Source organism: Schistocerca serialis, chromosome 2 (genome assembly GCF_023864345.2).
Source record: "Schistocerca serialis cubense isolate TAMUIC-IGC-003099 chromosome 2, iqSchSeri2.2, whole genome shotgun sequence".
In the NCBI taxonomy this organism is placed as follows: domain Eukaryota; kingdom Metazoa; phylum Arthropoda; class Insecta; order Orthoptera; family Acrididae; genus Schistocerca; species Schistocerca serialis.
Genome location: NC_064639.1, coordinates 649,518,040 through 649,533,943, shown reverse-complemented (window position 1 = coordinate 649,533,943; position 15,904 = coordinate 649,518,040). Strand labels below are relative to the sequence as shown.

Genomic DNA, 15,904 nt, shown 5'->3' with positions numbered 1-15,904 from the left:
GCGTGTTGCTTACACGTGGGCCAGTTGAGGACCTGCGCCCACCCCATCTGCATGTTAGACGAACTGGACTTGCAGCTAGAACTATCCTCTGCGGTAAAATTTCGTATGGTTATCTCATACACCATGACTGTAAATTTGTACGTCAATCTGGTGATCCGACCCATTCGGTTGCCATTCATGAACAGAATTCCTGGGAGTGTTTTCCACTCTCGAACGGCGCACGGGAAAAACGAGCACTTAATTTTTTCTCTTATTTGATCGTGAAGATAATTTCTCCCTATGTAGATGGGTGCCAACAGAATCGGAGGAGAAAACTGGTGATTGAAATTTCATGAGATGATCCCGTTGCAACGAAAAACGCGTTTGCTTTAATGATTGCCACTTCAATTCGCATATCATGTTTGTGGCAGTATCTCCCACATTTCGCGATGTTGCAAAACAAGCTGCTCTTTTTTGACTTATTTGCATGTCATACGTCAGTCCCACATGATGCGGATCCCACACCGCTACAGCAATACTCCAGAATAGAGCGGACAAGTGTGTTGTAAGCAGTCTCTTTAGTAGACCTTCTAAGTGTTCTGCTAATGAATCGCACTCTTTGGTTTGCTCTACCCACAACATTATCTATGTGATCACTCCAACTTAGGTTATTTGTAATTGTATTCCCAAAGTATTTAGTGGAATTTACAGCCTTAAACTTTGTGCGACTTATCGCGTAATCGAAATTTAGCGGATTTCTTTTAGTGCTCATGTGAATAACTTCACACTTTTCTTTATCCAGAGTCAATTGCCACTTTTCGCACGTGTGACAATGAGGTACTCCATGATGCTCGAACACAGTATATGTTCCAAAACCCTACTGCAAATCGACGTTAGTGATATGGGCCTGTAATTCAGTGGATTTCTCCTACTTTCCTTTTTGGGCATTGGTATGGCTTGAGCAATTTTCCAGTCTTTAGGTACGGATCTTTCTGTGAGCGAGCGGTTATATATAGCTGATTAATATGGAGCTATTGAATCAGCATATTCTGAAAGGAACCTGACTGGTATACAATCAGGACCGGAGTCCTTGCCTTTATTAAGTGATTTAAGCTGCTCCGCTACACCGAGGATATCTAATTCCACTTTTCTCATCTTGTCACTTGTTCTTGATTGGAATTCAGGAATATTTACTTCGTATTCTTTGCTGAAGGAGTTTCGGAAATCGTGATTAGTAACTCTGCTTTAGTGGCACTGTCATCAGTTCATCAATGACTTCAGCGTTGTTATCGCGCAGTGAAGGAACTGGTTACGTCTTGCCACTGGTGTGCGTTATGTATGACCAGAATCTCTTTGGGATATCTGCCAGATTCCGAGACAGAATTTCGTTGTGGAAATTATTAAAAACATCTCGCATTGAAGTACGCGTTATAATTCGAACTTCTGCAAAACTTTGCGAGTCTTGGGGATTTAGCGTTCTTTTAAATTTGGCATTCTGTTTTCGTTGCTTCTGAAACAGCGATTTGACCCATGATAAGTACCATCACTTATTAATTTATGTGGTATATATCACTCAATCGCCATCGATACTCTCTCTTTGAAATGATTCCACGCCTTTTTACGTTTACATAATCAAATCGATAGGAGTAGACTGTCATTTAAAAAGGCGTTGAGAGCATTTTTATCAGATTTTTTAAATTCATTTACCTTGCGTTTCTTTTTTATGCTTGTGGGTGTTACGGTATTCAGCCTAGCAGCAACTGCCTAGTTGTCGCTAATACCTGTATCCGTCATGACACTCCCTATTTATCCAGGGTTATTTGTTGCCAAGTTGCTAAGAGATAAGTATGCTTTCGCAACCATTTACGCTTCGAGTGGGTTCATGAACTAATCGTTCAAAATAATTTTCTGAGAAAGCATTCAGTAAAAACGTATAATTTTCCAGCGGATCGAGGATAGATTGAAGTCACCGCTGTATGAGTGGGATGCCTATTTGAAATGAGACTAAATTTTTCTTTAAATTGTTCAGCAACTATACCTTCTGAGTCGGGGTCAGCAAAACGATCCAATTTAGTCCCATTGTCAAGTATAACATCTACCCATATTATTTCGCAGGAAATATTTATTTCAATTTCACTACAAGGTAAACTACTTGTGACGGCAATAAATGCTCCACAGCCTCTGCTGGACGTGGGTTGCAGTGTTTAGTCATAGATGAAGAGGTTTGCACAGGATAGGCTAGCGTCGAGAGGTGCATCAAACCAGTATTCTGACTGAAAACGACGACAACATCAAGAACATACAAGGGAATAGTGAGATTTATTTTGTTGCGAATTGCAGTAATGTGGAGAGACTTCTTGTGTTATGTCTTACTCGCCGTCTACTGAGAAAGTGAGTTTAGTTGCGCAACTATTATTGAAGATCGGATATTTCCGAAGTTTTAGCAGTCGTGAATTGCGCACTGCTGTAATTGAAGTTTTATATGAACAACACCAAACAATGAGACTGCAGGTACTGTGACATGAAAGCATGCAATTTTCGTCACATCAGCCTATTCCTATTTGAAAATAACAACGCGTATCATACAACATTTTCACAGCCCTGTTGACATTAAATCCTTGTTGCGAAATGTGACTCGATCCGATCCTTACTTTTCGCAGATAATACACTTATCGATTGAGCTTTGCATGACAACGAAAGGCAAACGACCAGATTTCTGAGGCCTATTCTCAAAAGCTCCTTGATCAGATGACACTTTAACGCAAATTTCGACTAGGAGTGAGTGAGAAGGCTTGAGCCTCAGCCCGAAATGTAATATTAATTTGTTAGGAAATGATGTTGCTGTTCTGTATAAGTCTGTCATCTAGTTCCTAAAAAAACACTGAAAATTTTTTACGTTTTAAACCATTTGGTTTTATTTGTGTTTCTTTATCGCGCTTTATCGCGCTCATAAACGATCACACCGCCTGGCAGCTTGGCATGGGGTACTTCTTCTACGAGTTTCTGCTACTACTTCTTATCTAACCCCGTGCCCCATCACCAATTTAAATTATACTACTGGCCATTAAAATTGCTACACCAAAAAGACGTGCAGATGATAAATGGGTATTCATTGGACAAATATATTATACTAGAACTGAGATGTGATTACATTTTAACGCAATTTGGGTGCATGAATCCTGAGAAATCAGTACCCAGAACAAACACCTCTGGCCGTAATAACGACCTTGATACGCCTGGGCACTGAGTCAAACAGAGCTTGGATGACGTGTACAGGTACAGCTGCCCATGCAGCTTTAACACGATACCACAGTTCATCAAGAGTAGTGACGGGCGTATTGTGACGAGCCAGTTGCTCGGCCACCATTGACCAGACGTTTTCAATTGGTGAGAGATCTGGAGAATTTGCTAGCCGGCCGCTGTGGCCGTGCGGTTCTAAGCGCGTCAACCGCGTGACCGCTACGGTCGTAGGTTCGAATCCTGCTTCGGGCATGGATGTGTGTGATGTCCTTAGGTTAGTTAGGTTTAAGTAGTTCTAAGTTCTAGGGGACTGATGACCTCAGTAGTTAAGTCCCATAGTGCTCAGAGCCATTTGAACCATTTTTTTGGAGAATTTGCTGGCCAGGGCAGCAGTCGAACATTTTCTGTGTCCATAAAGGACCTGCAAAATGCGGTCGTGCACTATCCTGCTGAAATATAGAGTTTGGCAGGGATCGAATGAAGGGTAGAGCCAGGGATCGTAACACATCTGAAATGTAACGTCCACTGTTCAAAGTGCCGTCAATGCGAACAAGAGGTGACCGAGACATGTAACCAATGGCACCCCATACCATCACGCCGGGTGATACACCAGTATGGCGATGACAAATACACGCTTCCACTGTGCGTTCACCCCGATGTCACCAAACACGGATGCGACCATAATGATGCTGTAAACAGAATCTGGATTCATCCGAAAAAATGACGTTTTACCATTCGTGCGCCCAGGTTCGCCGTTGAGTACACCATCGCAGGCGCTCCTGCCTGTGATGCAGCGTCAAGGATAACCGCAGCCATGGTCTCCGAGCTGATAGTCCATGCTGCTGGAAACGTCGTCGAACTGTTCGTGCAGATGGTTGTTGTCTTGCAAATGTCCTCATCTGTTGACTCAGGAATCGAGACGTGGCTGCACGATCCGTTACAGCCATGCGGATAAGATGCCTGTCATCTCGACTGCTAATGATACGAGGCCGTTGGGATGCAGCACGGCGTTACGTATTACCCTCCTGAACCCACCGATTCCATATTCTGCTAACAGTCATTATATCTCGACCAACGCGAGCAGAAATGTCGCGATACGATAAACCGATTGGCTACAATCCGAGATTCATCAAAGTCGGAAACGTGATGGTACGCATTTCCCCTCCTTGCACGAGGCATCACAACAACGTTTCGCCAGGCAACACCGGTCAACTGCTGTTTGTGTATGAGAAATCGGTTGGAAACTTTCCTCACGTGAGCACGTTGTAGGTGTCGCCACCGGCGCCAGCCTTGTGTGAATACTCTGAAAAGCTAATCATTTGCAAATCAGAGCATCTCCTTCCTGTCGGTTAAATTTCGCGTCAGTAGTACGTTATCTTCGTGGTGTAGCAAGTTTAATGGCCAGTAGCGTTGCTGTACACGAACTTCGACTGCTGAAATTGCGTAACAGAGCACTTCAGTTACTGTTATTTCGGGAGTTCGGAATAGAACCGAAAATTTATGGAGCCAGGACATATCGCTTGTCAGATGCAGCCCATCTGTGGTGGTCCTATGTTGCCGGCGCCATTCCTGTCATGAGCGTCACGTAGCTGGTTTCTGCTGTACGCTCAGTGGATGACGTGTGGCCAGCGTAACACCTCCTGCAGTCGTCACTCGTTTCGCTCAGTTTTCCAGACCGGTGAAGTTGTCTTTGAACGATGTTCTGAAGGGATGTTAATTACAGCCCATTTATCTTTTCCTCTGATTCTTTCTGCTGGTTGATGCCCATATAGAGCGTTCGAGGGGAAACAACAGGACTGGTTTCCTTTCCCATCTTTCCCCAACCCGAGCTTGTGATAGGTCTCTAATGACGTCACCTATGACGGGTCTTTAGCCTAATCTTCCTTGATTTTAACGAGGAGCGATGGCCAGTAAAGTGAGCTATTTCGTATATTAGCTGAAAATATAATTTCAGGCACTGTTCACACAGTAGGAAAGATTTCTCATTTGGGACCTCCCCTAGAATTTTTCATTAGTCTCGCCATATGTCTAATGTGGTACTGTAATTATTTCGGCCAGTAAGTATATGTCTAATTCTGACGAATTCGTCTTTCCTTAAGTGATCATATGGAGCTTGCGATGCGCATCAAGTACTTCCTATGATACTTCAGTTGGAGTGATCGGAAATTTACAACTACAGCAACATGATTACTCGGCAACTCACTCACATGCTTTTGCACAGGGTTCATAGCACCACTTTCAATTTCTCTACTGTTTCATTCTTCAATAACACATCGGAAAAAGAAATACCGACATCATTCCGTGCGTCCGTGCACTGATTTTTCTTATTTTAGTAACGATGGACATCCCCCAGGTATAGGTCAGAGTAAAAAAAAATGTTTTGTCTGTCGGAAGTGGGAAGTTGGATACACATTTATTATGATAACTCCCGCCTCAACCCGCAAACAGTCTATCCTTCTCTGTCGATGTCCTCCATCAGTCTCATCTGGTAAGGATACCTACTACGTAGGACTGACGAGCGTAGTGTAGATAGTGTGTTCTGTTGATTTCTTGTATATTCTAAGTGTTCCAATTAGACTAAATTAGATTAGATTAGTACTTGTTCCATAGATCATGAACACGACACTTCATAATGATGTGGAACGTGTCAGAGTAATAAAAGGTGTCTATACAAGATATTGTATTACACGAAATATTACATGACACAAAATTTATTTTATTTTTTTTTTGGTTGGGGGGGTGGGGAAGTTACCCACTTACTATATCCGAAAATTCATCTAATGTGTAGAAGCAGTTGCCATTTAGGAATTCTTTTAACTTTCTTTTAAGTGCTATATGGCTATCTGTCAGACTTTTGATGCTATTAGGTAAGTGACCAAGTAGCGGCAGAATTTACCCGCTTCGGAGCCAAAGTTAGATTTAACCTTGAGTAGTGAACTTGAACCTTTCTCCTAGTGTTGTACCCATGTACACTGCTATTACTTTTGAATTCGTTCGGATTGTTAGTAACAATGAAGATCCCTAGCTCTTTAAATAAGTGTCTGCAGGATGATCTTGGATGAGCTCCAGCAATTATTCTGATTTCAAGCTTTTGTGCAATGAACACTCTTTTACTCAATGATAAGTTAGCCCAGAATATGATGCCATACGAAAGCAGAGAATGAAAATAGGCGTGGTAAGCTAATTTACTGAGATGTATATCGCCAAAATTTGCAAGACCCTAATAGCATAAGCAGCTGAACTCAAACGTTTCAGCAGATCTTCAGTGTGTTTTTTCCAGTACAACCCCTCATCAATACATACAGCTAGAAATTTTGCATATTCTACCTTAGCTACTGATTTCTGATAGAAGTCTATATTCATTAATGGTGTCACTCCATTTACTGTGTGGAACTGTATATTCTGTGTTTTGTCAAAGTTTAATGAGAGCTCATTTGCAGAGAACCACTTAATGATTTTTGAAAAACATCGTTTACAATTTCATCAGTTAATTCTTGTCTGTTGGGTGTGATGGATATATTTGTATCGTCGGAAAAAAGTACCAGCTTTGCATCTTCGTGAATATAGAATGGTAAGTCATTAATATACATTAAGAAGAGCAGATGGCCCAAGACCGAACCTTGCGGCACCCCATTCTTGATTGTTCCCCAGTTTGAGAAATTGCCAGTATTTTGCATATTATGTGAACTGTTTATTTCAACTTTCTACACTCTTCCAGTTAGGTATGATTTAAACCATTTGAGCGCTGTCCCATCAATACTACAGTATTTGAGCTTATCTAGAAGTATTCCACGATTTAAACAATCAAAAGCGTTTGAGAGATCACAAAAAATCCCAACAGGTGACTTCCGGTTACCCAGAGCATTTAATATTTCATTAGTGAAAGTAGATATAGCATTTTCCGTTGAAAAACCTTTCTGGAAACCATACTGACATTTTCTTAAAACTTTATTTTTACTAAAGTGTGGAGCTACTGTACAATAAATTACTTTTTCAAAAAATTTGGATAAGGTAATCAGAAGAGAGATTGGGCGGTAGTTGTTGACATCAGACGTATCTCCTTTTTTATGCAGTGGTTTAACAGTGGCATACTTCAGTCTTTCTGAGAAAATACCCTGCCTCAGAGAGCTGTTACATATGTGGCTAAGAATCCCACTTATCTCTTGGGAACAAACTTTTATTATCCTGCAGGAAATGCCAAAGAAACACAATCGTTGTTTGCCTTCACCACAATATTTTATGTGATGGTCCCAATTTAAGTGCTTATTCCCTAACCTTTAGTTCATTCTGCAACTTCTAAATTTGTGTGATTAAACAGAAACTTTTTAGTATTCGTATGAAGGAGTTCACACTTCTCATTGTCCAGAGTCAGTTGCCTCTTACTGCACCATGTCGATGTATAAATCATTATGTAATTCGTTATGATTTTCTGATGACTTCACTAGACGTTAAATGACAGCATGATCCACAAAAAATATGAGACTTGCTGAGATGGTCTCCTATATCTTTTATATAAATTAACCGCAGCACAGGTCGTATAACACTTCATTGGGGAACCCCAAGTAAGACTACTGTGTCACCAATTGTGACATTTACGAAAGGAAATTACGGATCCAGTTACATAGCTGAGACGATATTCCACATCTAGCTAGTCTGATCAGAAGCCACTTGGACGTACGGTTGGAAAAGCATTATGGGAATCAAAACATATGGAATCAACTTGAGATATACTGTCGATAGTCCTAATTACCTCGTATCAATAAAAAGGCGGTTATGTTTCACAAGAATGATATTTTCTGAACCTACGCTTGTCCCAACCCTTTCATTTGACTCGACATAGTGTATGCAGACTTGCGTTAGTTCTAGATTGTTGTAGGTGCCTGCTTCCACTGCTGAGTAATGTGGCTCAGACCGGAGAGTAAGGAACTTGTGAGGGACGCTACACGGAACACTTTGCAGGCCTGTTCCACCGCGCCATCTGCCAGAGCTTAGTGGCACAACGCGGCAGCCTCAACACGTCGGTGGTGGAGCGTACATTCCGGCTGGCGCACCACCTGGGGCTGAAGCAGGGCGCCTCTTCAGAGGAGCTGCTAGCCTTCATGAAGAAGGTCCCCGCCAGGACGCTGGTCGAACAGATGCTGCACTGTCGCTCCCGAGAGGTGAGTGCGGCCGCTAGTATCCGGGGCATGATCCCGCTATCCCTAAGCAGGCAGACTGTCCACAAAGCCCGTAGAGGCTGTTTGAACAATGACTAAATTCCCTGAATAAGTTCGGTGTTTAGCCTCCACCCACACTTGTCACTTTCTCACTAGAAGTTATCGGTCGCAAATTTATTTTAAGGCAATCCGAAGTAATTTAGGAAGGGTGGATGCAGACTGGGGAAGTGGAAGGGGGAAGAATTCACTTAGAGAGATAAATACAGGGGGTTAAGAGCTCTGACTATGTGCTAGTATATAATACAACCCTATTTAAACAACTTTTAGTGCAAACAGGCAATATAATGTGTACTGTTTGTATTCAGTAACACAGACAAACAAAATATGTAAACGTAGACATCATTTATTGCCAACGGCCTTGCCGCAGTGTAATATCGGTTCCCGTCAGATCACCGAAGTTAAGCGCTGTCGAGCTGCTCTAGTACTTGAATGGGTGACCATCCGGTCTGCCGAGTGTTGTTGGCAAACGCGATACACTCAGCCCTTGTGAGGCGAACTGACGAGCTACTTGATTGAGACGTAGTGCCTCCAGTCTCATAAACTGGCATACGGCCGGGAGAGCGGTGTGCTGACCGCAGCCCCTCTATATCCGCATCCAGTGAGGCCTGTGGGTTGACGATGACATGGCGGACGGACGGTCCCCTTAGACCTTCATGGGCTGTTCAGGCGGAGTTTAATTTTTTAGCTTAGACACTATTTATTAACAACCATCGGAACCCCAGCAATTCGGAAAGCGGAAGGTAGACAACTCACTTAGAGAGCTAAATATAATGCGTTAAAGAGCTCTGACTTTGTGCTGGTATCTAATACAACCTGTACTACCTTCAGTGCAAACAGGCAATATAATGTGCACTGTTTGTATTCCGTATCACAGACAAACAAAATATGTAAACGTAGCGGTTGTTTATTAACAATCACTGGATCCTCAACAGTTCCAGTTCACCCTCGCGTTCGTACGCTGCTATGAAAACACTATTTAGATTTTGACTATGGCATTATGGTATAAATTAAGCGTACAAAAAATTAAGTCACCGCAGTGCACATGCGCAGATGAATCGTTAAACCTTTACAGATGGCGCAGAGATCGAGTCATGTGCTCAAACATGCGCGCACTGCCTCTACTTGAGCATAACGCAGTAGCGATCAGTGAGACAATTATGTTTCAGGCAGACATGGTACGTAAGCATGGGTAAACGTTGGGAATCACCACAGAATTCATCAACCGACCACGGCATAACAGCCCGGATAATTATAATGGACATGATATTTCCGGCCGTGAAAGTCTACATTTTAGTATCAGACGCCTCTACGGGGAGGAGATGTCAAGAGAAGTGCGACGCCTGGAAGGACTCCAGAAGAAGAGAGTGCAGCTTTTGTGTTCCCTCACATTTCTGTCTCGTTGCAGAGCCGTCGGCGTTATACCGAAGTTTCTGAAGATAAAGCGACTGTTCTATTCGGGAAAGGCACAACGCATTTTCAAACGGACTGAGGAGGCCTTACTACGAGAGCGCATTCAGCAGACCCGACGGGACTTGGCAAGCACAAACTGTAAGTTAATGTCTCTCCATATTACGATCAGTAATAAACTGTGCAGCGGTGACTGGGATAAAATTGATAGACTACTGCATGATACCATGGGGAAGCGTATGTCGACGACGTCTAGTAGACAGAAGAAGAAGTTTGATAATTTGCTACCTAATCAGACCGTCCGGCATTTAGACGTTTCCCGGACCGTTATCAATTTGTCCAAACGTTCGTTATCTGACGATGAGACATCTGTGCTTGCCAAGGGAGGAGATTTTGCTGTTAGTCCGCGTTTTGTGTCCACGGAAGAAATTATAGCCAATGTAGAAGCAGTAATTCGCAGTGTAGATTCTGTAACAGCTGAAGAAATCCGTATAGAAACAGTGAGAATATTAGCCAATGCAAAACCGCCGAAAAGTAATATAACTGTGGGTGAGAGAAGAGCTTTAAAACTCCTGAATGACGACGACAGTATTTTGGTTCTCCCACCTGACAAAGGAAGCGCAACGGTGGTTATGGATGTGGCCGACTATCAGAGAAAATTTACGGATCTACTGGATCCGCAAACATATAGGAAGCTGAATAAGGACCCCACTAACAACGTTCTCAGAACTGTGTCGCGGCCTCCATTGAAGAGAGTGTACAGAAAGGTCTCTGCAGTTCGGTTGCGCTACCACCGAGGCTTTATGTATTGCCCAAAATTCATAAAGAAAATGTTCCGTTAAGACCGATACTAAGTGCCATTGGTTCGCCCACCTAATCGTTAGCCAAGTTTTTGACTACGCTGTTAAAACCACATGTGGGCCGTTCGGACTCGTATATAAAGAATTCGACACATTTCATCAGCAGATTGAATGGCATAGTGGTCCAGCCGGAGGACATATTGTTCAGCTTCGATGTGGTATCGCTGTTTACCATGGTTCCACTTAATGATGTATTGGAACAGCTGGATCGAATTTTTCCTGCCGATATTTTAGAGCTGTTTAAGTGTTGTTTGACGACCACATACTTCAAGTGGAATGAACTGTTTTATGAGCAAACGGATGGCGTGGCTATGGGAAGCCCCCTAAGTCCCGTAATTGCAAACTTCTTTATGGAGAAATTCGAAGAACAGGCCTTAGGTACTGCCAGCAAGAAACCAAATGTATGGTTCCGATACGTGGATGACACGTTTGTGTTGCGGAGACATGGTAGGGAGGAACTAAGCCGGTTCCACGAACATCTGAACAGTATAAAGAATTCAGTTTACAATGGAGGAGGAGGTAGACGGCAAACTACATTTCCTCGATGTGCTTGTGTTTAGAAACGAAAATGGTAGTTTGGGCCACTCAGTGTACCGCAAACCCACGCACACGGACCGTTATTTGCACCGGGATTCGAACCACCACCCACAACAGAAGCGGGGTGTTATCAAGACGTTAGCGGACAGAGCTAGAAATATTTGTGAACCTGAGTTGCTCGACGCTGAGATGGAACATCTCCACAATGCACTAACGAAGAACGGATATTCGTCCGCCGAAATAAAACGTGCGTTGAGGCAGCCACGCAGAAATCATACTGACGTACAGGCTACCGCAAAATCTAAGGTTTTCCTGCCGTTTGTTAAAAATGTAACGGAAAGAATAGGGAGGATCTTGACGAAGCGGAATATTACCGTAATTTACAAGCCCACCAGGAAGATACAGGAATACCTTAGGCCTGCCAATGACGCTCGCAGACCATTGGAAAAATCTGGAGTGTATAGGATCCCATGCAGCTGTGGTGATGTTTATGTGGGTACCACCAAAAGAACTGTTTCTAAACGTTTAGAAGAGCACAAGGGAAATTGTAGAAGAGGAGAAACGGGACGATCAGCTGTTGCGGAGCATGCTTTCCAGCCAGGGAACCACAATATTCGTTTCGAGGAGACACAAGTACTAGCGGCCACGAGCGGATACTACGAAATGCTCTACAGGGAGGCAATCGAAATCGCTAAACACCCAAATAATTTCAACCGAAAGGAGGAGGGCGTCAAATTAAACGGTATATGGATGCCGGTGTTAAAGAAGATGTGTACCACTCGTCCACTACTGGGTGATGGCAACGGCGATCGACGGCGACGGACAGCGGCCCATTGCACTGACGTTTTCAAAACATGTGACGTCACGCCGCGGCGCTGGGGCGCGCGGACACGGAATTTAGCGGCAGTCAGTAGCAAGCCAGTGTGTGTGTTGGACCTTCCATCAAGCTACGGACCCCCTTGAAGATGTCTCCCGCCGTCAGAGACGAAACGTTGGGAATCACCACAGAATTCATCAACCGACCACGGCATAACAGCCCGGATAATTATAATGGACATGATATTTCCGGCCGTGAAAGTTTACATTTTAGTATCAAATGCAAGGATGTGACAGAGAGGCTGAAATGGGCAATGGCGTTCGACTGTGCTCATGCCCGTACGTTGTGTGAAGTTGCTGCGTTTCTTGGTGTTTCGCGGTGGACTGTTCAACGTGTCTGCAAACAGTGGTGTTACACATGTGGAAAAAACACGTCAGAAAGGCTAGGAATAACTTAAATTGGAAACAACACATAGAAAATGTTGTGGAGGAGGGGAACCAAAGACTGCGCTTTATTGGTAGAACACTTAGATGCAACAGATCTACTAAAGAGACTCCCTGCACTACGCTTGTCCGTCTTCTTGTTATGGGGGAGGCGAACCAAAGACTGAGTTTTATTGGCAGAACGCTTAGAAGATACAACAGATCTTCTGAAGAGACTGCCTACACTAGGCTTGTCCTTCCTCCTTTGGATCCTTACCAGATAGGATTAACGAGGTACATCGAGAAAGTTCAAACAAGAGGAGTATGTCGTTTATTATCTAGAAATTGGGGAAAGTGCGTTACGGACACGATACAAGATTTGATGTTGACGTAATGAAAAAAAAGGCGTTTGCCGTTGCGGCGGGATCTTCTCACGAAATTTCAGTCATCATCTGTCTCGTCCAAACACGAAAATACTTTCTCGACGCCGACGTACATAGGGAGAAACCATCACAAGAGAAATCAGAGTTCGCACGGAAAGACATAGATGTTCGTTTTTTTTTCGTGCGCTGTACAGAGAGGAATAAAAGAGAATTATTGTGAAGTTGGCTAGATGAATCCTCTGTCAGACACGTAGCAGTAAAACTCATAGTATCCGTCTAGATGCAAATGTAGATGCTGAGTGAGAGCGACCGGAGATGCGTATTGTGGACTGTGAATCAAAATCGGTTCCAAACCCGACATGCATCGTTGCAGGCGCTGATTGAAGGTCCATCCAAAACCTGTTAGCGATAGAAAATCGCGACAGGAGCTGCACGCAGTGAACAACTGGAGTTAGTAACTTCGCAAGAGGCAGCTGCGTACAAATCCACATAAAGACGACAACAGTAAAGTTTATCGGGCTTGAAGAATATGTAACTGTTTTCCTGAACACTGCTATTACGTCTCGGCTGATAGGCAAAATCGCGTGACTTGCATCTCATAGGAAATCTGTGGGACCTAGTGGAACAGTAGTTAAAACGCCGACATCAGCAGCTCTACAATTTGGTGAAATCACGCGAAGAAATCTTGAGCGAATGGCTTACCGCAGATGCGACGTAGCTGCACAATCTTGTGGACTTACTTCCTAACCGAATCCAGGCGATTGTCAAGTCCAGAGGCTGAATTACGCAATATCAAATGGTTTTTGTAGTGATTTCTATACGGGTAACTATTTTTTGTCCTCTGGCCTTGTAACCCGTGAAATTCCCAATGAAACGTCGTATAAAACAATTACTACTCGCATTTTTGTAGCGTTCACATGCGGTTGTTAACCATTTGAATCACTTTCAATCTGTACACCACTTCCTTAATAACTCCTTATTACCGCCTTTTCCTCTGTGTTACAAGTTAATATCCTTCCTCTATTTCCCCTGCTTCCCAGTCATCCACATTAATTCCGCATTTAACATTCATTAATGTGCCACGCAACGTCGTTCCTAAAAATTATGATTGCTTCAACTGGACTCGAGCGCTCAGTCCCAAAATTTCTCATTTCTGCTCTCTGTACTCAACCAATATCTGTCTGTAAAAGAACATGGTTCCAGTATGAATGGTAGGGTAACGACATGCCGATAGCGATATCAGAATTGATTTAGGGGGTAAACGAAATGAGTCATACCTCTGGTGCGCGATTTTACATTCACGGGAAATAAGATAAACGTTTTACTCACATGCATCTCCGAACTAGGAGTTCTAACTACTTTTATTTTCGGAAATCAGTCGAACCACCCAGAATTTACATCAGTACATACCCAAATATATAGTTTCTGAAAATGTAATTATCGTTGCTGACATCGGTTTGACTAAGCATATAGGAGCAAAGCCGTGTTGGATTTTTCATGTGACATTCTGGTCTGAATGACAAAGAAAGCAGATATAGCGCCCATTATGTCTATACAGTCCTTGAAACTGTAGCTGCCACTCTCATATGCACTGAACAGTGATTAGAAGAAACAGATATTGTGACCGAAGGTGTAATATGGCTTACAGAATATATATGTAACCTACAAGTTTATGTCATACATAGTCCATAACTTTATGCCTATGAAAAATGTAACAAACAAGAGTTTGTGGTATTTGTGGTTATTTAGCACTATTCCTACAAAAATAAAGACATAAACCGAATCACATACTGGTTTGAACATCAATAGGGCTGCCAAAAATCTGTTATTTACAACGACGATACTATTCCACCTCAAGCAATACACACACACACACACACACACACACACACACACACACACACACACACACACACACACACACACAAAGGTCGTTTATTCCTGTTGTTGTCATAGAAACAGCTGCCTGCTTTCACTTGAGGTATGTTCTACTGAAAAGATAGGTTGTGTCCTTATTGTGCCATACCTGCAGTGTAGGCACAGTTCTGTTCTGTATCAGCACAACTGCCAATGATAATGCTGTTGCAACACAATAAGCTGAAAGAGAAAAGCCCGTCACTGCTTACTACAATTTAGCTCTTGTTGAGAAAGACAACACTCTATCCACTTGTCATTCCATTCATTTGCTAACAATACTCTCAGTACTCATTGCGGTGAAAGTCTATTCAAAACATTTGTTTTTAAAAAATGCGAGAGGATAATTATAAATGAAAAATAAAATGAAATCAGAACTTGATTAATTTTCTCAAAATTGTGAAACTGACATTTAAATGACTTTTAGTAAAATTACTCAATGTTTTTACCCTATCACGGAAAAAGCATTTGAAGTATAGAAGTGCTCAGTTTTGCATTTAAATTATTAAATAGAAGTCTCTTTCGTGAGACTGTGCTTTACAAATCTATATTTGGAAGTTTGAGTCTTTGCAGTCGACCTGTTATACAACTGACTGATAAAATTGTGCTACAGAAAATTGTGTCTCAGTGAATCAATACACTACAAATACAGTCAACAAATTATTTTTATAAATACAATATCCTAATGATATAAGTGGTAGACAATGCAATTCTCTAAGACTATGCTATAATAAAGTCAAATTAATCTAGAAAATGTGCCTGTGTCAGGCAAGGTATGAGGTTTTCACCTTACATGAGGCTTTCGAGTTTATAATTTATATAATTCCAGATTCTGCTGAAAGCCAATTTTATGCAAGGTTCAATACATCAAAATTAAAATGAGAGCAATAAAAATGAGAGTTGTTACCCAATGCTGGTTTTGTTTGTAAGTCATGAGAACAGGGTTCATATGAGGGTAGAAGGAATAAAAGCATCCATAAAAAAATTCTAAAATAAAAAAATAAAAATCAAACAAAATCTAAATCGGTTCCATTTTTACTGGAGTAACAATCAGAGTTATCCATCTATTTTTAACAGTCTTTCGATTGAAGGGATGAGAATTACATAATCCAAAGCCACAAAATATAAG

At 42.3% G+C, this 15,904-nt stretch overlaps 1 protein-coding gene across 3 annotated transcripts in view; it reads left to right on the top strand.

Annotated features, from left to right (window-relative positions):
• LOC126457729 (esterase E4-like) overlaps positions 1 to 15,904 on the top strand; it is a 339,670-nt gene that overhangs the window by 35,318 nt on the left and 288,448 nt on the right. For all 3 annotated transcript variants that reach the window (XM_050094269.1, XM_050094270.1, XM_050094268.1), the window contains exon 5: positions 8,179 to 8,378. In XM_050094269.1, the coding sequence (XP_049950226.1) occupies positions 8,179 to 8,378 (200 nt within the window). The remainder of the gene's footprint in view (positions 1 to 8,178; positions 8,379 to 15,904) is intronic.